The sequence below is a fragment of the Podarcis filfolensis genome, assembly GCF_964270895.1.
Source record: "Podarcis filfolensis genome assembly, chromosome: 17".
NCBI classification, from domain to species: Eukaryota; Metazoa; Chordata; class Lepidosauria; order Squamata; family Lacertidae; genus Podarcis; species Podarcis filfolensis.
The window spans coordinates 29,590,460-29,615,753 of NC_139621.1; the positions used below are offsets into that span (position 1 = coordinate 29,590,460).

The window sequence follows — 25,294 nt, forward strand, 5'->3', positions numbered from 1 at the left end:
TCAAAACTTCTCCAGAACTACACTGATGGTGCTTGTAAACATGCCACAATCTCCAAAGCTGGGACTCTGAGTGAATCCCCAAATACTGGAGTCTTGATGAATCCCGAAAGCCATGAATCTGAATGAATGCCCAGATACTTAGGCTGTCTCATGACCTCTTTTAACCGCTGAATATTTTGCAGGATTGGTTTCCATCCTTTCCCCCTCTTTTTACTAAGCCTCCCACCTGCTTGTATCTCCTGCAGCTTCCTGATCAGATCTCTTGACTCCCATGTAGCCACTTTACCCAGCCTTGCTTCACTGCTGGAGAACATTCCCCGGGGCTTCCTAGTGTCCCTATTTTCCAGGGACAGTCCTAGATTTACAGAAGCCATCCCGGTTTCTGATTTGATCCTGGAATGTCCTGCTTTTTCTTAGGAGGTCCTTATTTTCATTGGAGAAATGTTGAAGGGCATGAAGGTTGGCGTGATCCCCAAGCCAAGGAGATAAGTAAGTATACAACCTTTAGAAGACATCTGAAGGTTTAATGTTTTATTACGTTTTTATATATGTTGGAAGCAGCTCAGTGTGGCTGTGGCAAGCCAGTCAGATGGGCAGGGTATAACTAATAAAATTATTATTATGGAATAGGATGGCCCTATTTGGATGTGCCCTTTCAGCACTTGCCAATGTGGGACAGCACTGGTTACTTGTCAAATCTCCAGGATTAGCCTCAGGAGATTCCTGGAGATTAAGGTTGATTCCTGGAGGTTCCTGGCCATACCTGGGGGGGGGGGGGGGCTGGCAACTCATTGAGACCACCAAATAAAATCAGTTACATTCAAATACAATAAATGAGACGATATACCTGAACAGTCTGCAAATGGTTATTACACAATAAGAGGTACATTACCAAGTAAAACATCGGAAAGGGTACACAGTATACAAATGGTTCAGCTTACACTAATCAGTGTAATTGGCTGACAGTGTTAGCTATTATTATCAGCTGAGGAAGAACATTTAAAACAGTCGGTTATCCTGGAAGGACTGTCCTGCTGTTGCTGTTTTTGGAGCACCAACATCCTTCAACTTATTCCCTGCAAAACACTGCATGAGTTGCGCTTTGTCTGATTTTACACTTACCTTGGAAGGCATGTTGCCTCAAGTTTCAGTGATTCTTTGTGAAGTTATACTAGCCAAAAAAATCCCTTACTTTGCGACATTTTCTTAACTCATATTAGGTGGTGTCACCATGTATATATTGTACGCTGATTGTAAATTAAGATACAATTCAGTAGTGATATAAAAGTGTTGCAATCATATTATTAGACCACCATGTTGCTTTTGGATTGTCAGATTAACATATAATGTTGACACTGGAAGAAAACATGAAATGAACTATAAACCATTAAATAAATCTCAGCTGCTTTCATATATATTTTTCTTTCTTACCAGAAGATGAGGCTATGTCCTTAAATCAACATTTTCTCCTGGTTTTAGTTCATTTTGTACTTGCAGTGTGTCCATGTTTTGATACAGGTTTTGCAACTTGAACAGCTGAGTGGCAGGTAGGTATTCCACAGGGCAGTGTTTCTAGAGATGAAGCAAGGTAGAAAGCTACACCTGTGGGACAGCTACTAAAATGGAGCCGTTTCAGATAGAACACTTCTGTTGGGGCATGGGGAGGGTGACCGCCGAGACACCTGGTGTCATAAACAAGATTTCATCTCCATTTTGCTTTGTTGCACACATTCTGTTTTTGTGCTCATTTTCTATGTGTTAGACAATGGTTTCTATAAATATAGACTTGAGGATGCAATTATAAGTAATGAGATATCATGGCTTTGAGTTTTATGTGCTGTGGTAAGGGTAGGTGGGAACTTGGTGGAAGTCTGTAATTCCCCTGCCCTTTTGCTCGGTATTGATTGGTTAGCCGGCCATTTCAATAAGGCTTATATTCTAGAGAGAGAAGTTTACAAATCATTCCTGTGAAAGCTTTATCTTCTGAAGATTTCTCGAGTTGCCTCAAGACAACAAGGGTTGGGGGATTTTCAAGACAGCGTGGAGGTAAACATTTCTTTCCATCTTCTGTGACAGATATGCTTGGAGGAAGGGGACTGTATTCCATCACAGACAAGAGTTCTGTCTGAGAAAGAAAGCAGTCACGACAGCACACTTTTCCCTGAATTTTTGGTTCTGCCTCAGGCTAGTGGTGTGTGTGTGTGTGTGTGTGTGAAGAACCCTGTGAAAAAAAGTGACAAATCTTACATTACGAGAGCTCAAGGCAAGTGTGCTAGGCCATTTCCAGAGAGTCACTATTTTGTGGGTAGGATTTAATTGCACACTGACAACTTTAGTCTGGGCAATTAAAGTGGATTTGGTGCTCTTGCAGAACAAACCCACTCCCCTTTCAAAAAAAAAATAACAATGGGCCTTTTATGATGAAAGAAGTGGTGAGGGGAAGCACTGGGGGAAAGTAGGATAATAATTGCGTGAAGTAGGTCCTATAGCCTCCTCAGAAACAAATCAGAGTGAATGTTCAAAAAGTAGGGGGTTTTCATATCACCGCCCTGCAAACTTTGTGCAAGTTGATTAGGACAAATGCTCACTAAACACAGACTAACTAAACTCCAAGTGTCCCTATTTTCCAGGGACAGTCCCAGATTTACAAAAGCCCTCCTGGTTTCTGATTTGATCCTGGAATGTCATTAGGATGTCCCTATTTTCATCAGAGAAGGGTTGGGGGACATGGAGTTATGTGACTCCCAAGCCAAGGAGATAAGTAACTATACAACCTTTAGAAGACATCTGAAGGCAGCCCAGTATAGGGAAGGGTTTTTTTTAATCTTTAATGTTTTGTTATTTGTTTATATATGTTGGAAGCCACCTAGAGTGGCTGGGGCAACCCAGTCAGATGGGCGAGGAATAAATAATAAAATTGTTGTTGTTGTCCAATAGGATGTCCCTATTTTTATCAGATAAATGTTGAAGGCTATGTAAACAGTCTTCAGGAAACAACCTTAGTCTTTAAGGTGCCAAATAACTTACTTTGGTTTTGATTTTTGCTGCAATGGGTTGTCATAACTTCTTCCCTAAAATTTATCGTCAAGAAACCCTTTCATCTTCCCTCAGCTACCATGAGGCAGAATGTAATGGCCACCACAGGCAGCTGATTTGGGGTTTGTTATTGCTGTATTTTTATTCCCAGGGAGAGGCACTTTTCTACCTCAGGTGCTAAAGTAACTTGACTGGCTGTGTGTACAAAATACATTTTGTGGTGTGTGTGTGTGTGTGTGTGTGTGTTGACTGGGAAGGGCACATAACATTTGCTGCTTTGCTTCAGGCAGCAAAATATATTGAGCCACCCCCAATTCCCCAAGCAAGAATTTCCACATTTGTCTTCCGTTCCTCTGTAAGTGAATTACAGGACAAGTGTATTTAATCTAGAAGCCCTGCCACTTGTGGAATATGGCCCCGCTGTGCTGGAGAGCTTGCTTGGGATCAATTCATTAGCATTGCTTTTTATATCTCTGTGCACTCTCAGCCTAAAATTACTTTTTGCAGTGTTAGGCTATAAACATATGACACAAGCTATTCTTTAGGGAAGAAAAATGTTTGGCACAGGGTGTATATTATGTAGGCCTGATTGTGATTGTTATGAAAACCCTCATTATCTTGTAGACTAAAGTTTCAGACAGTTGCATCGTTATTCTTATTGGAGATTAGTGTATGCTCAAAACATATATAAGCAGCAGAGCCACCAGGAACCAGAGAGGCGTTTACTCATGAGTACAATGAGTACTATTTGCGTTCACCTCCAGTTATGTATCCTTCGGGATACGTACACGGCAAACCTGGAAGTATTTTTCCAGGTTTCGCCCCACGCTCATGCGCAGAAGCGCTCTATGTGCCACGTGCATGCACAGAAGCGACACCCCCGGTTGCGGAAACCTCAGGATCTGACCGGAGCTCTGGAATGGATCCCGTCCGCAACTGGATGTACTTGCAAAGTCCATTTTTAAAAGGCACAAGTTTAGTTCAAGTTCCTCTTATCCAAAAATGAACTTGTCTGAGTTAAAGTTTGCACTTTTACAAAGCAAACAAATTCACTCCCAGTTCATCCAAGCTCTTCAGTTCATAAAAAGTTTATCCTCACCTGCTTCTATGCTGAAGTGTAGGGTCTGAAATCAAATCAGTAAATGCACACAAGCAGTGGCGTAGCGTGGGGGGTGCAGGGGGGCTGGCCGCACCGGGCGCAACATCTGGGGGTTAGGGTTAGGGGGCGCAAATCCACAGGTTAGGGGACGCAAATCCACGGGTTAGGGGGCGCAAATTACTTGCCTTGCCCCGGGTGCTGACAACCCACGCTACGCCACTGCACACATGTAATAAGCTCTTTTGACAGGCAGAATAGGTAAAGGTAAAGGGACCCCTGACCATTAGGTCCAGTCGTGACCAACTCTGGGGTTGCGGCGCTCATCTCGCTTTATTGGCCGAGGGAGCCGGCATACAGTTTCCGGGTCATGTGGCCAGCATGACTAAGCTGCTTTCTGGTGAACCAGAGCAGCGCACGGAAACGCCGTTTACTTTCCCACCGGAGCGGTACCTATTTATCTACTTGCACTTTGACGTGCTTTCCAACTGCTAGGTTGGCAGGAGCAGGGACCGAGCAACGGGAGCTCACCCCGTCACGGGGATTCGAACCGCCGACCTTCTGATCGGCAAGTCCTAGGCTCTGTGGTTTAACCCACAGCACCACAGGCAGAATATTAACAGGTAATGATTCCCCCATAGCTGCATTACAGTACCAGAAAAAGCTTGCCTGCCACACAACTGGCACAAGGCATTGTTCATTTAGTTCCTGTACCTCTCCTTTTCTCCATAAGCTACTCCTGTTGGAAAAGCAGGACTCCGTTCAACAGGGAAGATTCAAAAATGCCTTGCGTTCCTCCTTCTGACTGCTTGGCAACAGTGTTAAGTGACCAAGCATCCTTAGACTTGCAGAGCATCATGGGAAGGGCTCCCTCTACCATTAGGTTGAGTGTGATGTCATGATTTGGGGGTATAGTGAAAAAGCAGCAATTAAATCCATTTAATTAGTGATTAAAATAAATTATTTGATTTATTAGCATTGTATTAACATTGTATTGTAATGTTGCATAATGATTGTTTTTATCCATCCTCCTAGGGATGTGGGGTTTTTGTTTCAGCTGATAAAAGAACTTCACCGGCCTTGGGTATTAAGCACCTCAAGCTTGGAAGGCAAACCACATTTGTCAAAGGGGACTTTGCACTAACTATGCCACTATTTCACTGTTTACTATATTTCATTTCCAGGACCTCATCATCCTCTGAAATTCTTCCCAGGTCCTTTTTTTTACTCAAGACATAACATCAGAGATATGAAAAAATGGATCCTTATCTCAGTCCTGTTAGGAATCTGCTCTGCAATGCCGGTAAATAATACAATTTTACCTCAAACTGTTGTCCGTCAAATTAAGGAGAACCTGTTTCATGTTTTGTTTTGTTACTAGTAGTATAGATTGTTATTTTGGAGACTTGACATGCACAGTGCTTTCCAGAGTAGATGATCCTCTGGTTTTTTTCTCATGTTGGAGGGAAATATAACATTATAAATATGGAGATGGCTTCCAAGGCATTTCACAAATGGTTTGAATTTTATATGACAAAGGCCCAGTGTTGCTACAACCCTGCTGAGACTGGGAGCAGATTATGGGCTTGATGACTTGCTCCTCACACAACCTCTTTCCCTATCCAGAGAAATTCCCCCCCTTCCTTTCTTCTCCCAACATTAACTTAAATTTTGCTTCAAATGAGCAGCAGCAGAAGCCATGGGCATTGCAAACCAGGGCTGAAAACTATTGTTTGCAAGTCTTACAACATTAAACAGACATGGCTTCCTTCAAAAACTCACGAGAAATGTAGTTTGTTAAGGGTGCTAAGAGTTCTTCGGAGACCCCTATCCCCCTCACAGAGCTACAATTTCCATAGTTCTCTGGGGAAATGGGTTGACTGTTTAACCACTCTGGGAAATGTAAGTTCATATGGGAAATAGGTATCTCCTAAAAACTCTCAGCATCTTTAACAAGCGACAATTTGCAGAATTCTTTGAGGGGGAGCCGTTATTGTTTAAAGTGATATGATGATGCTTTAAATGTGCAGTGCAGGTGCAGCCTAGGTGATGAGGAGTCCCATTACTTTAATCAGCACTACGTCATGCCTAACCCAGCTTGGATCGGGCCCATTCGTTTTTGTGTCAACAATGTGTGGTTGCACAAAGGTGAATCTGTGGCCATTTTATGACACCTAAGCCTCAGTACAATACAAATTCCACGCAAAAGAGCAAGTCAGTAATGGCAAACTTGCTTCTCCCTTTTCTGAATACAGGTGATTAGCACCTTCCCAAATGCAAGTGTTGCAAAGGGGTGGGGGGGGGGAGAGAGTCAATAGATATTTTGTTTGTCCGCAGATGCTTCTCCAACAGGCTGGGATACCTGGAATGGGTGGTATAAGCCTTGAGGTATATTTTACCCCCCACCTGCACTTGCAAGTATCTCTAAAATATCCGGAAGTCATTATGATAACCTTCAAGGAGAGCCGGTCCAATTAGCATCTTAAAATAAGCTTTTCTGAATGATGGTGTTTGCTGTTTTAAATCATTAATGCAGTAATGAATAATTAGCCAGGGCTGCAGTGCTACAGCTGGTGAAAGGCTAGCTGAAACTGACTTAGGAAGCTGTAAATGCCATCCTCCAGCAGAGAGGGAGATCTACAGACAGGCCTTGGCACAGAGAGCCCTGCAAGTGAAGATGTTCCACTAGCAGTGTGGGTGGGCAAACCAAGGCATTCAGGGGGCACGTCAGGGTAGCCATGGATCATGGGGCCAACACTCCCTCATGCCCCTGGCACACCCACAGGTTGACCCAGAACCAAAGGCAGCTTTTGCGTAGCACGACCAGAGGTGCCACCATTGTTTTGGCTCTCTCCAGTATATTTTCTGTGATGCTTAAAGGTAAAGGGACCCCTGACCATTAGGTCCAGTCGTGGCTGACTCTGGGGTTGCGGCGCTCATCTCGCTTTATTGGCCGAGGGAGCCGGTGTACAGCTTCCAGGTCATGTGGCCAGCATGGCTAAGCTGCTTCTGGCGAACCAGAGCAGTGCACGGAAACGCTGTTTACCTTCCCACCAGAGTGGTACCTATTTATCTACTTGCACTTTAACATGCTTTCGAACTGCTAGGTTGGCAGGAGCAGGGACCGAGCAATGGGAGCCCACCCCATCGCGGGGATTCGAACCGCCGACCTGCTGATCGACAAGTCCTAGGTTCTGTGGTTTAACCCACAGCGCCACCCGCGTCTGTGATGCTTAGGAACAAATAAATTCTGTTGCATATGGGCTTCTATAACTAATTCACCACCCAGGACTGTACCTGTCATTATTTACTCTCTCTATCACCTGCAACAAATGATGGTTACAAGAGTTGATCTCAACATCACCTAAGAACTGGCATGCAGCAAACACCTGCTGGGCTGCTGATATGCACAATCTGCTAGTGGAGGTTGGTGCACTAGGGCAAATGTGGCAGTGCCCCCAACAACCTTGGTCTGCCCTCTGCCAGCCCCTGCTTGCCTGCCTTCTTACAGACATCCAGTCCAGGGGGTGGCACTGGCTGTCAGCCTCTCTCTCCCCCCCCTCCACCATCTCAGCATTGTCTTTGCAGATGTCAGCAGAGAAAAGGATGGGGACCAAAGTAGAATTAGTTATCTCTGCCTGTCATATATTCCCCGGACCATTTGATAGATGAGAAGGATGAATTTTATGCATACAGTGGTGCCACGGAAGTCGAACAGAATCTGTTCCGGAAGTCCATTCGACTTCCAAAATGTTCGGAAACCAAGGCGTGGCTTCTAGTTGGCTGCAGGGAGCCCCGCAAGACATGTCAGACGTTCAGGTTCCAAAGAACGTTTGGAAACCAGAGCACACACTTCCGGGTTTGAGGCATTTGGGAGCCAAAATGTTTGACTCACAAGGCGTTCAGGAACCAAGGTATGAATGTACTCTGTGTTAAGAGCTAAATATGAATTACCTTTAAATGCTCGATGACAATATCTTCAGAAAAAGCATTTGCTAACTACCACTTATGGACCAACAGCTTTTACAACCTCAGAGACCCCAGAGATATTAAAACAGCTGGTTAATTATTATGTAACAAGGGGGAAAAACCCTATTACCTTATAGAAATGTTTATTAGCAGCAAACCAGTTCAATGCACATATATTAAGGGAGGAGCAGAATAAAGAATTTGAAATCTCGATCTCAGCCAAGCAGTGGGAAACTGTGTTAAGCTCTGTAACAGGGTTTCCCAAACTTGGATCTCCAGCTGTTTTTGAACTACAACTCCCATCATCCCTAGCTTGCAGGAGCAGAGGTCAGGGATGATGGGAATTGTAGTCCAAAAACAGCTGGAGACCCAAGTTTGGGAAACCCTGTTCTATAACAAGGATGTCTCTGGACCTTAAAGACTCGCACAACCTGCAAAGAAGAAAATTTTACAGATTACAGATTTTCACCACCCTTTTCCTACACCCAGTGTGGTGTAGTGGTTAAGAGCGGTAGTCTCGTAATCTGGTGAACTGGGTTCGTGTCTCCGCTCCTCCACATGCAGCTGCTGGGTGACCTTGGGCCAGTCACACTTCTTTGAAGTCTCTCAGCCCCACTCACCTCACAGAGTGTTTGTTGTGGGGGAGGAAGGGAAAGGAGATTGTTAGCCACTTTGAGACTCCTGAAGGGGAGTGAAAGGTGGGATATCAAGTCCAAACTCTTCTTCTTCTTCCTGGACGCTAATGATTCGAGCCATCCCATGTAACTGTCCAGTACAAGATTCTGAACAGATAAAAGAAAAGTTACAGATAGGTAGCCGTGTTGGTCTGCCATAGTCAAAACAAAAAAATTTTTTTTCCTTCCAGTAGCACCTTAAAGACCAACTAAGTTAGTTCTTGGTATGAGCTTTCGTGTGCATGCACACTTCTTCAGATACACTGAAACAGAAGTTGCCAGATCCTTCTATATAGAGATCCTTCTATATAGATAAAAGAAAAGTGCTTCTGTGCACAATGCATAAGCAACATGTGGGAATTGCTGCCACAACGGCCATTAGTTTGGATGGCTTTCAAAGAGGAACAGACCTTTTTAATACAGATTGGTCTGCCAAGGGTTACTAGCTGTGATAGCAACCTCCACTTTCAGAGGCAACGTATTTCTGAATACCATCTGCTGGGCGCAAAAAGTCGAGAAGGGCTATGGTTTCATGCTGCGTTTGAGGGCTACCCGAAAGAATCTGGCTGGCTGCATTTGGATACAGGATGTTGGCCTAGACTGGATGTGTGTGATCTGGGTGTGATCCTGCAAGGTTCTTTTATGTTGATCTGACACAGGCATTCTACAATATCAGGGAGTTCTTCCATAATAAGTAGGCTCTCTGCATGTGCTTAGAAGTGTTATTACTTGTGTTCGAGGCACTATCTCTGGCATCAAAAGATAAGGACCTTGAGTTAAATACCAATTCTGAGCATCAGAAATGGGCGGGGGGGGGGCAATAAGAAGGAGAAGAATATTGCGAAGATAAAATGGTTGGTATTAATGTTGTGGGTTTTTCATTTCTTTTCAGCTGATGAGACAATTGGCGGGACCAAACGTGGCAGGTGTACTCCCGCAGGTAACTGCAGCTAACTACAGATACCCTCTTTGAAAAATTCTCTTTCTAAGTGAATGTAACTGCAATAGAAAATACATGATGCAATTCTAGAATATTTTCCTATATGACAAACTACCCAAAAAACCTATTGTTCCTTTGGCAATAGAAACCCAATTGTAATATCCTGCTTGCTCAGCAGATGTCTGCTTGCATCTCCAAAAAGTTATCCGGAGGGTTGGGGGATGCCTCTAGAGTAGATTTGCGGAGGCCCAAATCTTCATGGGGGAAGGAGATGAAGGAGAATTCCCATCCTATCTGCTGGCATGATGTTGGATCTTGTCTTAATATTCAACAACTGATTATTTCCTTCTATCGGTCCACGATAGAAAGTGTTCTCTCATACCGTATTACGGTGTGGTACGCTGGTTTGACAGCCATGGACTGAAAGTCCCTACAGAGGGTGGTGAAGACAGCACACAATATCATGGGCTGTCCCCTGAGTCCATTAGATGTCATCGTAGGAGACCATTGCCTCAGAAGAGCAAGGAACATTCTCAGGGATGACTCACACCCTGGCCAGCACTTTTTAAATCTCCTGCCCTCAGGCAGGAGATATAGAAGCATGATAAGCCGCAGCAACAGGTTAAAGAACAGTTTCTACCCGTGGGTCATGAGGCTGCTGAATGGAAGACAGCAACATTGCAGCTTATGTTCAGGGTTGGTGGTCGTACAACAGCACACAGAGTATAATAAGGACTGAGAGATTGTGGGAGGGAGGGGAGGCTCATTTAATCTCACTGTAAACAAGTGGTACAATGACAATAAAGTATTTCTATATTTCTATAACAATCACATTGTGTTCAACATGCGCACAGCCTGTGTACCCAGATAGTTGCGCTGTACACTTTGTTCAACAAGTGTACAGTCTATGTATCTCTGTACACAATAGCTGAGATGTACAGATGAATGAATTGCACTGCTTCACACAAACACTTGTGCATATGTAGAGACAACTTGGGCCTGTAGGCTGTGCAGTGTGTGATCAATCCTCAAGCAGTTTAAAAGTCAATTAAAAGAGACAAAGGAAAGGTACATTCTGGCTCAAGTTGGCCATGACAAAGGCTGCAATCCAATCTACAATGATTTTATGTTCAGTGTGACATATAGCTTAGTAAACGTAGAAAGGATTTGTCTGTTCCACATTGAGAGGAATGGAATCTACTGTGTTATCCTTTACATGTCTTCTCAGAAGTGAATCCCGCTGAATTCATATAGGACTGCAGTCTTAGCCTGGGCTATCTTTGTTCCATTGGTACCTTGGATATGCAGCCTATTTTAATGCATGTTTACTCAAGACTAAATATGCTTACTAGAGAATAAGTACTTACTTCCAAGCAAACTTGCCTAGGATTGCAGCTACGTATGGTCACAAACTAACTTTATCTAGAGGACTATGGATAAAAAGTTCAGAGCTTTTTATTTCAGAAGGCATTTGGAGGTCTTAGAGTTTAATGCTCCTGTTGTGCTCTTGTAAGAAAGGCTTTATGTTTTATTCATTGATATGGGTTTACGTTGTCTGTATTCCTTTACTAATTTGTAAACTAACTTGAGGGTTCCTTGGGTACCCAAAGGCGGAATAATTGTAAATACTTCTTTGTTCCACCTTCCTCTTCTGCCTCTATCTCTCTGTAATGAAATATATGGCTGTATTATCGAGCAGAAAAGAACTGGGCATGTCAACATAACAGAAATCAATAAGAAAACCCATTTCCAACTATTTATGATGCCACATTCTAATGCGAGTTTTTAAGAATGCTAAAATGTGAATTGCAGCTGCAGAATATCTGCATTGATTTGTGCCATTTCTTTAGTATGCTCAGCCTTATAGCTATGCAGATCCGTTTAATACATTGTGGATACACAACTTTCTTCCGCCACATTCATCTTACTATTGGTTAAGGGGAAGACCTCAGCAACATGAAACTCAACAGGTAAGCTGCTTGTGCTACAATAATTTTGGGAACTGTACTCAGTATAATGAGGATTAAAAATAAGGTGCTTCCAGGGCATTAGAATTTTGCGGGAGAGATTCAGTCACTTACTGGGACTTTAGGTTTGCCCAATTAAAGTGGACTAAAGCCTGAGTGCAACAAATCCTTAAAAAAAAACAAAAGGCCAAAAACCCCTTCAGCTTTTTGTGGTTTGGAAAGCAATGGGGAAATGCATTGAAAAGTGTGAGGAGAATGAAATATTACCAGGAAGATGTGCAAAACAGCCTGCAAGCGAATCAGGGTGGATGGAGGATAAATGTTCATTGTCAAATAACATATCGGAATGAATACTCAAGTCATAGTCTATTTTGGGCAAAAAGATCAGGATGAATGCTGAATAAACAAGGCATCTGGATGTGATGCAATCGCTTTCATGTCTCTTAAATGATGACAGCCAAACTATTCCCCAAGATATTTGCTAGGAAGAATGGCAATTTTCTGTTTGCTGTCAGGGCACAGTTTATAGGGAGAAAGCCCTCTTGGAACACATAAGGAATGATAAAGGATTGTGCTATATAGGCATTTAAAGAGATCATCTTTATTTCAGTACAACTCAGTCATTAGCATCTTTTGCTAATTATTTGGCATCTTGAATACTAATGAAAGCACGTGAGATTTTGCAGGCAAGAGCCTAATACATTAGATACTTTTTAAAAAGGCATGCACTGCCTTTGGTATCATGGACATAACTTCTTAATGACTGTACCCTTTTCCTTCTGGCTATTTGTCCTCCCACGCTCCTCTCTACAGTATGAAATCAGCATGCCTGTACACCCTCCTCCGCTACCATCTCAGCAGACACCCATTCTGCTTCAGCAGCCTGAACTGCAAGAGCAACCTGTCTTCCAGGTTGTAAATCTCATTCCTACAAGGCAAGTCCAATTCCAGCAGTACGATATGCAGCCACCATTCCAGCAGAAGCCGTTTCTGCTGCCGGAGGGAAACCAGCCAGTTGTCCAACAGCAGCCATCAGAGAGACAACCTCAGCAGGTCAGTTTTATAAACAGGTGACATCTAAGTCCCAAAACCACCAGTACAGGTTTCAGGGACTCCAGTGCTTGAATCCTGAGCTCCACCCACCCCCAGATGATAGGTTCATTTTCCTACCAAAGGCCAGTTTCTGAATTTTTGGAAGATTTTTCTTCCATAGAATTTCAAATTTCCATCCAAGCTTGGTCAGCTGAAACAGTGCTGTAAAAGCATCCAGCCTCAACTGCAAGTTAGGATTAAGGTCTGTCTTTGCTTTTCTTTTTCACTTTGCGTCTCCTAGTCTTATATCTCTAAATGTTTTCTTGATAGATACAGTTACCCGCTGTACAAGAATACTCAGGGACATTAGGTCAGGCAGTCAGTATAGAATTTTATTTCACATCGCCTTGAAAAATTAACATTGAACTCTATGCACAAATAGGCAGCGCCCATAGTTCTTTGATACTTTTCTTGGGTACGTATTATAGTACCTATTCTATATATATATTAGTTTTTGCCTTGCATTGCATTTCACTGGATGTTTCTATGCTCCTTTCTCTTGCAAAGCTCTACCCAGGTTTACTTGGAACCCCACAAGAAACAGCCCAACAACCACAGCATAGATCTGTATGTTGATTCTCAAAACAGTCATGCTGCCAGCACACTGATTCCCATAGCTGAACTCTCTTAACATGAAACCACAGTGGTGAACTTAGGTGCTTTCAGGCTCAGAACTTTGTGGTATTACAGTGGTACCTCTGGTTAAGATCTTAATTCATTCTGGAGGTCCGTTCATAACCTGAAACTGTTCTTAGCCTGAAGCACCACTTTAGCTAATGGGGCCTCCCACTGCTGCTGCGCCGCCACTGCATGATTTCTGTTCTCATCCTGAAGCAAAGTTCTTAAGCCGAGGTACTACTTCCGGGTTAGCGGAGTCTGTAACCTGAAGCGTCTGTAACCCAAGGTACCACTGTAGAGGGAAGGTGTGAGACAGTAATACATATTACTTTGATCACTCCAAAATGTGGTCGGTCAGTTTTTCTGCTAAGGGTGGAAGGAACTGTCAGTTTCAATTCTCTCAGTTTCTCATTTTTCTTAAATTTAGTTCTTCACATTTCTGCAATTCTTAAAAAACCCCTCAGCATTTTAATTTGAATTTCTCATAATAAACACATTTTTTCATACAATTTTGTCTCAAGTACACATTTTCTTAAAGCAATTACCTATAATATAAGGCATTTTAATGATATTTTCATTGACATATTAGCTTTTACACACACTGTCCCCTAATATATTAATTTTTGTAAATGTTGGAGCATTGCAAAATTTGGATAAGAGTCAATTTTGAAATATCCATGTGTTTCAGTTCTTACATTGCGAATTTGATGCAGTCCCCTTTAAACTGAACCACACATCTCACCCATCCATATTTGTGGGTTGGTGGGGGGAAGGGCTCCTGCTCCTTCTCATGAGTTTGGCCCTGGACTTATGATGCAAAGTCCTACCTTGAGTGCATCAAGTAAGTATCTTGCACAGGTTTAAAAATGAGCTTATGTCCAAAGTGACTTTTCTGAGAAGTTAAGCTATGCAAGAACTCTGTTTATATAGGTGCTTTCTGCACCATCCATCATGAAGGAAAGCAGTGCATGGTAACACAGAGATCTAAAGCAAAAGCAGCCATCAAGTGTTTTCCTTTCAGCCTCGCTACCCCACATGCACACGCCACATTGACCTCACAGACAAGTCTGGGCAGGGCAGTAAAGGACTAGGCCAGGCATTCCCAAACTTGGCCCTCCAGATGTTTTGGGACTACAACTCCCATCATACCTAGCTATCAGGACCAGTGTTCAGGGATGATGGGAGTTGTAGTCCCAAAACATCTGGAGGTCTGAGTTTGGGGATGCCTGGACTAGGCAATACAGGGAGGAAATCCCACTTTCTTTATTATTCTTACTAGTAGGATTTATTGACTGATCTGGAGAAAAGCCATCAGTACAGTGAATCACGTAAAATTATTGCAGTACCTTAATTCACCCAGAAGAGGTGTTGGACTCTTCTTCCTTGGAGGTTTTAAAGCAGAGGTTGGATGGCCATCTTTAATGTACGATCTAGTTAAGATTCCTTTATTGCAGAGCTTTGGGCTAAATGACCCTCGGGATCCTTTCCAACCCTACATTTATATGATTCTATAGAAGAGGTGATGACTTAAGTCGACAGTGTAGGTGCTAACTATAGGAGCCAGAATTGGGAACCTGTGGCTTTTCAGATGTAGTTGGTTTACAACTCCCATCATCCCTGATTATTGGCCATGTTGGCTAGACTGATGGGATCTGGAGTCCAGCAGCACCTGGAAACTCAAAGGTTCTCCATCCATGTCTTAGGGCATTTTGGTAAGTCTACCATTGAGAATATGGGATGCGGGTGGCGCTGTGGGTTAAACCACAGAGCCTAGGACTTGCCGATCAGAAGGTCGGTGGTTCGAATCCCCGGGACGGGGTGAGCTCCCGTTGCTTGGTCCCAGCTCCTGCCCACCTAGCAGTTTGAAAACACATCAAAGTGCAAGTAGATAAATAGGTACCGCTCCGGCGGGAAGGTAAACGGCAATTTTGTGAGCTGCTCTGGTTAGCCAGAAGCGGCTTAGTCATGCTGGCCACATGACCCGGAAGCTGTATGCTGGCTCCCTCGGCCAATAAAGCGAGATGAGCGCCGCAACCCCAGAGTCGGTCACGACTGGACCTAATGGTCAGGGATCCCTTTACCTTTACCTTTACCATTGAGAACAAGATGCTGATGGGCCTATGGTCTGATTCTAAGCTCTTCACTGTTTTTCATGAAACAACAAAGAGTACTGTTCCTGAAAGCAAAACTACTGCTAATTGGTTTTCTCCTTTGTCTAGATGCCACCCAGTCTGCATTACATGTCCTACATAGGCAACCAAGGAGTAAGTATGTTGCATTCATTTACAAGCAATGAAATCCTTATCATTATCATGTCAGGGAGACAACCAAAACATTAAAGGAATATCTGGGGTGCAGTACATCTCTGTGTGCTCTGCACACAGTATGAGAATGCTGGCAACACCAATATGGTTGTCACCCCACTAGAAGCTGTGGCCAGCTAGCACCAGAACCAAAGGGCAAAGTGTATCTAAGTGCAGCACTTTTCCCTCATAGGAATGAATGGAGAAGGAACTCAGAGATGCCACCTGAGTGGGGGCAGAGCTTGCCCTTCCACTACGGCCAATTCCAGCGCTCCCTTTCCTCCCCACCCAATGTTTTCCTTATCACAGCTTGATTACTTTGTCTCAGAAAGCTCAACAAGAGTATCTGAGAACTAACTTGCCACCCATCTACACATCTCAACCAATTCATCATCATAGTCTCATCCTTTTTGTCAGTCACACTAAAATATGACAAACGGATAGAATCAAGGAAATGATTTTTCCGTATACTGCTTGCAAAAGAATAATTGCATTCTAATTTAGCTATTCAAATGTGTGTGTGTGTGTGTGAGAGAGAGAGAGAGAGAGAGAGAGAGAGAGGGAGAGAGGGAGGGAAGGAGGAACCACGCTTATGGGAATGATCATAAACCTACCCCTGGAAGCTACACATTGCAATTTTTTTAATTTCAAAACACAGGAAGAATTTTCAGTGAAGGAAAGCAAAACACTCCAGAGCTCATTAACTTGTTTATGATACACTAATGTTTCAAAGGGAAGGAAATAATATAAGCAGCAATGTGGACTTTTAAACCATGTAGACAGAAATGTTTTATGAAGTACAATCAAATGGGTATAATATGCTTTAAAATGAAGGGTGTTTTCCCACCACTGTACGTGTATTGGCCTGGGATGATTTGGTCCTCATATGCTGTTTACTTATATGTTCCTTAGGCGGCTCCTGCAAGACTAGGAATAGTAAGCTCAGAAGAAATGCCGGTGAGTCATGATAAGTTGAAATATGCCTCCTTAATTACTACATTAATTTACACTGTGAATGAATGAAAAAGCAAATTCTGTCTACAAAGATACCTTTTGCCAGTTTTCCCTTACCTGGTGCCACCCAGATCTTGATGGGCTCCAGCTCCCATCAGATCTTGTCTACATGGCCAGCGGTCAGTGACGTTGGGAGGTTTTTACCCTAAAACATCTGGGGGACAGCTGGTTGGGGGATGGCTGTCTTATGCTATAAACATTAAAAGTGAAGTATTATAATAGCTACCATTCAAGGGACTCTATGAATTGTAGTGATGGCATTCAGAGTTGCTAAGGAACATTTCTCGGTTACCTCACAAAAAAATTGACAGTACTTAGAGAGGTCATTACCCTCAAACTGATATAATGCTGATTACAGGATTGTAATGTCAGCAGATCTCCGTAATTCTCCTACATGGCTAGATAAGTATCACAGTACAGGTTCACCAATATTGAGTGATGTATACAGTTTACCACTGATGCTGGAAGAGAAATATTTGGGAGAAACAAATATATAACAGGGTTTCTTTTTCTTTTTTCTTTCTTTAAGCCTGTCAGTGCCAAGGAGGGTTAAAAAAAAAAGCTTGGCCTTTGAATAAGCAGCCACACCCTTTTTGACACAAAACATTTTCCCTCAATTAAAAGAAACTACTCCAATCTGAAGGGACGCGGGTGGCGCTGTGGGTTAAACCACAGAGCCTAGGACTTGCCGATCAGAAGGTCGGTGGTTTGAATTCCCGTGACGGGGTGAGCTCCCGTTGCTCGGTCCCTGCTCCTGCCAACCTAGCAGTTCAAAAGCACGTCAAAGTGCAAGTAGATAAATAGGTACCACTCTGGCGGGAAGGTAAACAGCATTTCCGTGCGCTGTTCTGGTTTGCCAGAAGCGGCTTAGTCATGCTGGCCACATGACCCGGAAGCTGTCTGTGGACAAACGCCAGCTCCTTCGGCCTATAGAGCGAGATGAGCGCCGCAACCCCAGAGTCGGCCACGACTGGACCTAATGGTCAGGGGTCCCTTTACCTTTTACTCCAGTCTGAATCAGTAAGTGATCCCCAACACTAAAATCCTACATTAGACTCTAATTCACCAGGAGGTGAATGAGAATCAAGCCCAGAATATTCCATTAAACACATACCTGGCATCAGAAATGCCAGCCCTATTTTTTAATACTCCCTTCTCATCCCAAAACATCTAGAGCAAATGTTTCAGCACTGAAGTCACAGCCCCCACTAGTAACAGACCATGATGTGGAGCAGGAAAACATGCATTGGTTCAGTTTGCTCGATGCCTCTCTCCTCCCCTGGCACAAGCAGCAGCAACAAACCATGCTCCCTGGTTTAGCCTTTCATCTGAACCAGGGACTGTTCTCTTGTTTCACTCAGGCCACAGCTGGTAAGCCCAAGAACAAACGAAAGGGAGCAAAGGAAGGGAGTGAAAACCACAGTCTCCAGTTTGGGTATAACACTAAGCCAGGGGTTGTGCAAAGCAAGGAGTGAAGTGAGAGTCCCCTGCACATTCACAGCTATATTAACTATAGCTTACCGTAATGTGAAAATACTGCTGCCAGTGTGGATATTGGAAGAGCTCTGCTAAATGCTACTGGGGTGGGCAAGGGCAGAGATTTAAGACATGGTTTTCATTTCATGGACATGTAGCACTGCTCCCTGGAGACCACCTTTCCTCCTAATATTACTGGGAGGTTGACACCAGTGGTACAAATGGAAATACCAGTGCAAATGGTTAGAGCATGCTGCTGTTAATGCCAAGGCTGCAAGTTTGATCCCCATATGGGAAAGCTACACATTACTGCATTACAGGGCAGATGATCCTCAGGGTCCCTTCAAACTCTACAATTCTATGAAATATCTTAGTTGAGATTCTAACTTTGGCAAAATCCACATTTGTTTTTCATAGCAGGGTAAAACTTAGCAATGGGAATTTATGGCAGTCGTGGTAATGGGACACTCTGAAATTTTTTCTCTCCCAGGGTGGTGGATTTGGCGCACCAGCCTATCACGCACCGGGCCCAAACCTGTTTGCCATGGATGCTAGATATGGAAACATGCAACCAAACCTCGGTGGGCCAGGTGATTATACTGTGGAAGACGACCAGCTTGGAATAACAGAGCAGCCTGAAGTTCAAGGAGGAGCCAACGCAGGAGCTAACCCTTCAGGCAAGGGGAGCAACATCATCTCCCTAGATGGCACCCAGGGTGGTGCCTTGCCCAATGCCAACAGCAACCTGCTAAACCCTGTGGCCCAGAGCAAAGGACCAGCAGGTGGACCCCAGGCCACAGCAGCCCCTCCGGCAGCTGAAGGGCTCCCTGACAGTTTCATGCCTTTTAACGCTGACGCTGCCATGCCTTTGGAGCCCACCATGTTCCCCGTATCCACAGCCAATGCAGGAAATGAAGCTGGCTACCCACAAGTAGGTCAAGATATGTGGCATTTCCAAGAGCCTTGAGTGCCCTTAAGGAACGCATGCCCACACCTGCTCTTCAGGTATTTCCTGTGCTTGATGCATTGGCTTAGGAGGACTATTAATCTTCTACACAATGAGCACCAAAGCATTAAATGTGCTAATCAGTGTATGCAGCTTGTGGCAGTGATGGCGTAATTTCCCACCTCCCCGCCCCCCCCCCATGTCTTACATTTCACGTCTGGAAAAGCAACGGAGGTGCCAGATGATTAATGGCTAAAAAATGAATTCTGTTTCTGCTGGCAATTGCGGAGGTTCCCTTCCCTTTTGTTTATGCCACTTTAGCTTTCATATGCTTTAAGCCCTCGCCTGATTGATATTTTAAAGAATGATTATTATTTATGAAACCTTTGGCATTAGAAACCAGAAATGCACTCAAGATTTATAAGCAGTTGCGTGTTAATCTGGAGCTTACGGTTGGTGTGTGTCTCTGATTCTGATTAGAAGGCTCACTGTGTTGCATTGATTTATGTAGGCAGCATGTAATAAACTTTTATTTAGCCATATTAATTCTTCTTGCAGCTTGCTTTTCTTAAAATGTCGAGTAAATGACAGCGCAGTTATGCAAAAGCTGTTCGCAAACATAAGCAATTCTTAACCCTCAGTTGGGTCGCCTTTTCCTTCCCAGATACTTTGCCTACTGCACATTACAAGCAGAACTTTCAGGTAACCAGATTTAATTTGGGGAAAACCAAAGTCCCCCATTCATACTCTTCCCTGAGTCTTCAGTCACTTGATGGGTCATGTCCCTAATCCCCAGGGGCAACCCATCTAGTTTCGCTGCCTGATGAAGAATGGGAAAGTGCTGTCCCTGCCTACAGCTGAAGTCTCATTTACCAGGGTCACAGGGCAGTAGCTTCTGGTGAAATCTCTCTGGAAGCCAGCCAGAAATCTCTCTGTGGCCCCCCAGCAGTGGTAGAGGGAGGCAGGGTACCCACAGAGGCACCATACCATGGGATTCTACTGCCCAAGGTGGCTTCTTTACCCTGCCTCATGGGCCTACCAACCCCATAAACTGAACTGCTGGCACACCCAATTCTACAGATGCAACTCCCTCACTTAGCATATAGATTTGCAACTGGAGAAGCTAGGTGTAGCTCAAGGGCTTCCAGCTGCTTTCCTAGCACAGATCTTGAACTGCCAAATTGTCATAATCTAGGCTAGGGACATGTGATGCTGGATCAGAGCAGGGTCCATGCATTCTCTTTTCAAAAGTGGCCAGCCCAATTTCCTCTGGGAAATGTCCATGCATTTCCAACACACTTTGTGAAGGATTTCTGGTGCTCAATCCAATACCTTTTGCTGCCAGAGGCCATCCTGCTACTGCCACCGTCAGACCCAAGTCAAAGTACAAAACTATTCAAGGGGCACTAAGGTGTTTTGAGAACTGTGGCAACATATCCCACAAGCACTACCCTCTTCTTATTTTGACAGACTATTTGCTGCCCTTTCGTGACACCTCAAACCAGTTACCTGTCTTTACCTAGAACTGGTTTTATTAATTTGGCAGAAAGAAAGAAAGAAAGAAAGAAAGAAAGAAAGAAAGAAAGAAAGAAAGAAAGAAAGAAAGAGGAAGGAAGGAAGGAAGGAAGGAAGGAAGGAAGGAAGGAAGGAAGGAACTTGCTCTCCCACTGCCGGTTGCACCAGCCTTCACAGACATTGTTTACTGGTGTAATAAATTACTGCATTGTGACCTGAAGGCCAAATGAAGAGTCTGACACAGAGTCTGGGTTGAACTAGAGCAGGGGTAGGCAACCTAAGGCCCAGGGGCCGGATCTGGCCGAATTGCCTTCTAAATCTGGCCCACAGACGGTCCAGGAATCAGCGTGTTTTTACATGAGTAGAATGTGTCCTTTTATTTAAAATGCATCTCTGGGTTATTTGTGGGGCATAGGAATTCATTCATATTTTTTTCAGAATATAGTCCGGCCCACCACATGGTCTGAGGGACGGTGGACTGGCCCACGGCTGAAAAAGGTTGCTGACCCCTGAACTAGAGCCTCTTTATATAAGATTAAAACCGACAGAAACCCTGCAGAGGGCAACACTACTGCATACCCTCCAACATTTCTCTGATGAAAATAGGGATGTCCCATTTCACAACAACAACAATTTTATTATTTATACCTGCTCATCTGACTGGGTTGCTCCAGCCACTCTAGGTAGCTTCCAACATATATAAAAAAATAATAAATCATTAAACATTAAAAACCTCCCTATACAGGGCTGCCTTCAGATGTCTTCTAAAGGTATAGTTACTTATCTCCTTGGCTCGGGGGTCACATAACGTAACTTCATATCCTCTAACATTTCTCTGGTGATAAAAGAGATGTCCTAAGGAAAAGCAAGGCATTCTGGGATCATATCAGAAACCAGGACAGCTGGAAAATAGGAACCCGTGGAGGGTCTGCTATTGGTGCAGGAGCAAACCTGAACCTAACTGCAGTCTCTAGAGTGCAGGCGCTGGAAGCATGGCTGTCCAGCCTGCATTCTACTTCTAGACTATACCCTGAATGTGTGTAGGAAGGCCTATACTGCTCCACCAGTAAGGCTCCATAGCTTCAGGCTGATGAAGCAGTTTAGTGTCCGAAGCAGCCCATATCCCACCTCAAAGCCCAGACAGGAAGCCTCAAGGGCAACCCATCACCCTGAAAGGTGCCTAAAGGGGGTCACCAGGCTGAAACACAGCTGCTCCCCTTCCCATACCTGAACTCCCACAAAAGGGGACAAATCTCTATTTAGTCCCCTTTCCTCCATAGCTCACCCACTGGGCTAGTGAGATGGTTATATCCTTGCAACACTGGTCCGTCTTCAACAACCATAGCCGAAGATGAGCCTGGCCATCAATGGTCAACTGAGAAAACTGCTCCATCAAAAAACTGGCACTCCCCAGAATCTGAAGTGCCAGAGAAAATCATTTAAACAGTGGACCACCTGTGCCAGACCTGATCACCTCTTGACCACCCACTCCAAAAAATGTACCAAACATGTACCAAGCAGCCAATTGTAAAAGCTATGTCAACAAAAGAAGAGCCATCCATCTAGGCCCAACAAATAAAAATCCCAGGGCTGACAGGCAAAAGGCAGATTTAATATCGCATTTGCCCATCAAGGACTCACTAACACAGTTCTGAACCATACAGATCAAAGGAGGTATAGGAAACTGTGCACAACTGATCTGGGTTGTGATGACTGAGTGATAGGACAAGTGGTGAATAAGCTTAAACTCACTTGGAGCTTTCTAGGGCATTATAACTAGAGGCAACACCCTAAGACAGGGCATTGGAGGGACAGAAAAGGGGCCTAATACCTTGCCTTTGTTAAATTCCTTATCTATGTTCTGTCAGGCTAGAGCTTCCATGCCTAATACCGACTTCAGATTCCTTGCAAAAGAGGGTGCTGTGGGTCCTCATAAGGGATGTGAAAACTAAAAAGAAAACCTCCCTGAGGTAAACAGTATCCTCCCTAAGGGGATAGTCCTCCATAATTTGGCACATGGCATCCACCCTAATTGAACATGGCCTTTTTCGAGATGTACTGTCCTGGATTTTTGCCCTGGGAATCCCTGTAGCTGTACTTTAAGAAGTGACAAATTCAAATTATGAGAGGTCACACAGATGGAGCAGTCATGTTGACATTTGTAGGGTTTCGGTGTGCAAGGAACACAGGAGCTTTACTCCTACAAATACATCCCACTGGCTGGTACTGAGGTGGACCAGGCAGTGGACTGGGCCTTTACCATAAACAGAGGCCTCATAATCCAAACTGTGTTGGCAGCCATCACAGAGGCAGTGTCGTTTATTATTACAGCTGAGCAATGTGTTGGCAAATATGGATTCTTACCAATCTTAGAAAGTTTTGAACTGGACCTTTGGGACAGCGTGAACATTTTTTGCAAAAAATGAAAGAAATGAACCACATACACGTTTAAGTTTTTGAATATGTAAGGCCCCAGAGGCAAAACAAGGCCATATTCTGGAGCTGCTTGGCAGGAGCTTTTGCCTGGAAAGATGTGTGGAGAATAATTAGTTTAGTACTCAGAACTCCAGAAGAAATCTGTGCCTCCACAGCTATCTTGGGAGCGTTGCAAAATGCTGTTGCCATGAGCAACGAATCCTGTCCTTGTGACCATGAGCCCAGTCTCAGAATGATGTGATGTCATGAACACCCCCTCCTTCCCTGAATTCCCCGCACATGGAAAAGCCTTTGTAAAGAAGGGGAAGGGTTATGTCTTGTGCCTGGTGGGACTGACAACCTGATTCTTAGGAGATTATGAGGAGCAGAGAGTCGACCTCTTATTTAGCACCAGGACCCTGCGCTGCAATGCAGCAATCGCCTCTTTCTCTTGCCTGATTCTGTGTGTCTTCAAAGCACACATTACTTGTGGTGACTCAAAAGGGGGCTTCTTCACTGGTGGCATCAGTGCTTTGGAATGCACTCCCTGATGAAATATGAAAGGTCCAATCTGTATTGGCATTGCACTGTTTACACAGGCATTCCCATGATCTTTAGATCCAAATCTCCTGTTTGTATTGATGTGTTGTTCTAACGTATATTTTAATCATGGGTGTTTATATTTTAATGTCTGTATAACTGGTTGTAATAATTTGCAAACCGTTTAGAAGCCTATTTTGGCATGAAATGGTGCATAAAGTTGTTGTTAAACATGAGTGAATGGCTTATTTTGTGCTGTGCTTTGAAGGCACTCTAAGGCAGTTAGAACAATTCTTCTGCCTCTGTGAGTCTGCAAATCTCATCACACAGTGAGAGTCTGACCTCATTCTTCCTTGAATCCCCCAAAGATACCAAGATCTCTTAAAGATGTCTCGGGATGGGGCAGGGATGGGACAGGGCAAACAAAAGTAATGACCGGGCCGCCTGTATTTTGGATCTGTATATCCAACATTGTAAGTCCTAGACAAATACACACTACTGTGAATTCACAGAGCTCTGTTAACAACTGAGACTCGGTGTTTGGATAGACATTGGCCCCATGTGCACTGAACAGCACAACACACTAAAATTTACAGTTAGGAGGCATATTATGAGCTGTAGAGCACAGAGAAATATGGAAAGATTTGTTCAAGGTGTTTGGAAGGTTTTGATGAAACCCATTACAGTTTTATGAATGTAACTTGAAAATATATTCCCAGAGGGTGAAAATAGGGCAGCACCAAATAGAAAAGAGAAGGAAGGAAGGAAGGAAGGAAGGAAGGAAGGAAGGAAGGAAGGAAGGAAGGAAGAAAACCTTGCAAGAACAAGTCAACAATTTGTATTCTTGTGTTGCTGAGGAAGATTTCCACTGAAACAGGCTGTGCAATTAACTACTCATATGATCACATTTCTCCAAGCAGTGAGATGTTCCAGAGGTGCTGTTATATTTTGTTTTCACAAATGCATGCATCTTTATGCAGACTTTCCCCTAATCCACACCTTTGTGTTAATATGTTTTTGCTGGAGAACTGCACCACAAAATTCAGAGAGGTGCAGAGTTTGAGGGATAATTGTGATTAGGTTTTGGGAAGTGTGAAATTGGTAATTTCACATTTAAACGTGAACCAAATTTCTCTCCCCCCCCCACCCCCAGCTTGAAGCTTACTCAATATTCCCCCTCATCTTCATATTGAAAGGGAACATCAGTAGCGATAAGCAAGTGGTATTTCAGGTAAGCTTGTCTATCATTGCTGATCTTCATACCAAGAAGTACTGACTGGATAGCCCAGCTTGTTAGGCAGGGGTCAGCAAACTTTTTCAGCAGGGGGCCAGCCACTGTCCCTCAGACCTTGTGGGGGGCCAGACTATATGGGGGGGGGATGAATGAATTCCTATGCCCCACAAATAACCCAGAGATGCATTTTAAATAAAAGGACACATTCTACTCATGTAAAAACACCAGGCAGGCCCCACAAATAACCCAGAGATGCATTTTAAATAAAAGCACACATTCTACTCATGTAAAAACACCAGGCAGGCCCCACAAATAACCCAGAGATGCATTTTAAATAAAAGGGCACATGCTACTCATGTAAAAACACACTGATTCCCGGACCGTCCGTGGGCCAGATTTAGAAGGCAATTGGGGCAGATCTGGCCCCCGGACCTTAGTTTGCCTACCCATGGGTTAGCA

General features: G+C 43.9%; 1 protein-coding gene across 1 annotated transcript; it reads left to right on the forward strand.

Moving 5' to 3' along the window:
* The first annotated feature begins 1,946 nt into the window (after positions 1 to 1,946).
* AMBN (ameloblastin) lies at positions 1,947 to 19,673 on the forward strand. The gene is made up of 8 exons (XM_083593891.1): positions 1,947 to 2,046; positions 5,317 to 5,435; positions 9,668 to 9,715; positions 11,566 to 11,685; positions 12,496 to 12,735; positions 15,612 to 15,656; positions 16,608 to 16,652; positions 18,676 to 19,673. The coding sequence occupies exons 2-8, from the start codon at positions 5,382 to 5,384 to the stop codon at positions 19,150 to 19,152; spliced, it is 1,029 nt and encodes a 342-aa protein (XP_083450017.1). The 5' UTR covers positions 1,947 to 2,046; positions 5,317 to 5,381; the 3' UTR covers positions 19,153 to 19,673.
* The last annotated feature ends 5,621 nt before the right edge of the window (positions 19,674 to 25,294 follow it).

Excerpts from the sequence above, each read along its gene's own strand:
- AMBN (XM_083593891.1), top strand. The coding sequence starts at position 5,382 with ATGAAAAAATGGATCCTTATCTCAGTCCTGTTAGGAATCTGCTCTGCA. Across the intron at positions 5,436-9,667 it reads GAATCTGCTCTGCAATGCCG|CTGATGAGACAATTGGCGGG; the intron begins GTAAATAATACA and ends ATTTCTTTTCAG. Across the intron at positions 9,716-11,565 it reads TGGCAGGTGTACTCCCGCAG|TATGCTCAGCCTTATAGCTA; the intron begins GTAACTGCAGCT and ends CCATTTCTTTAG.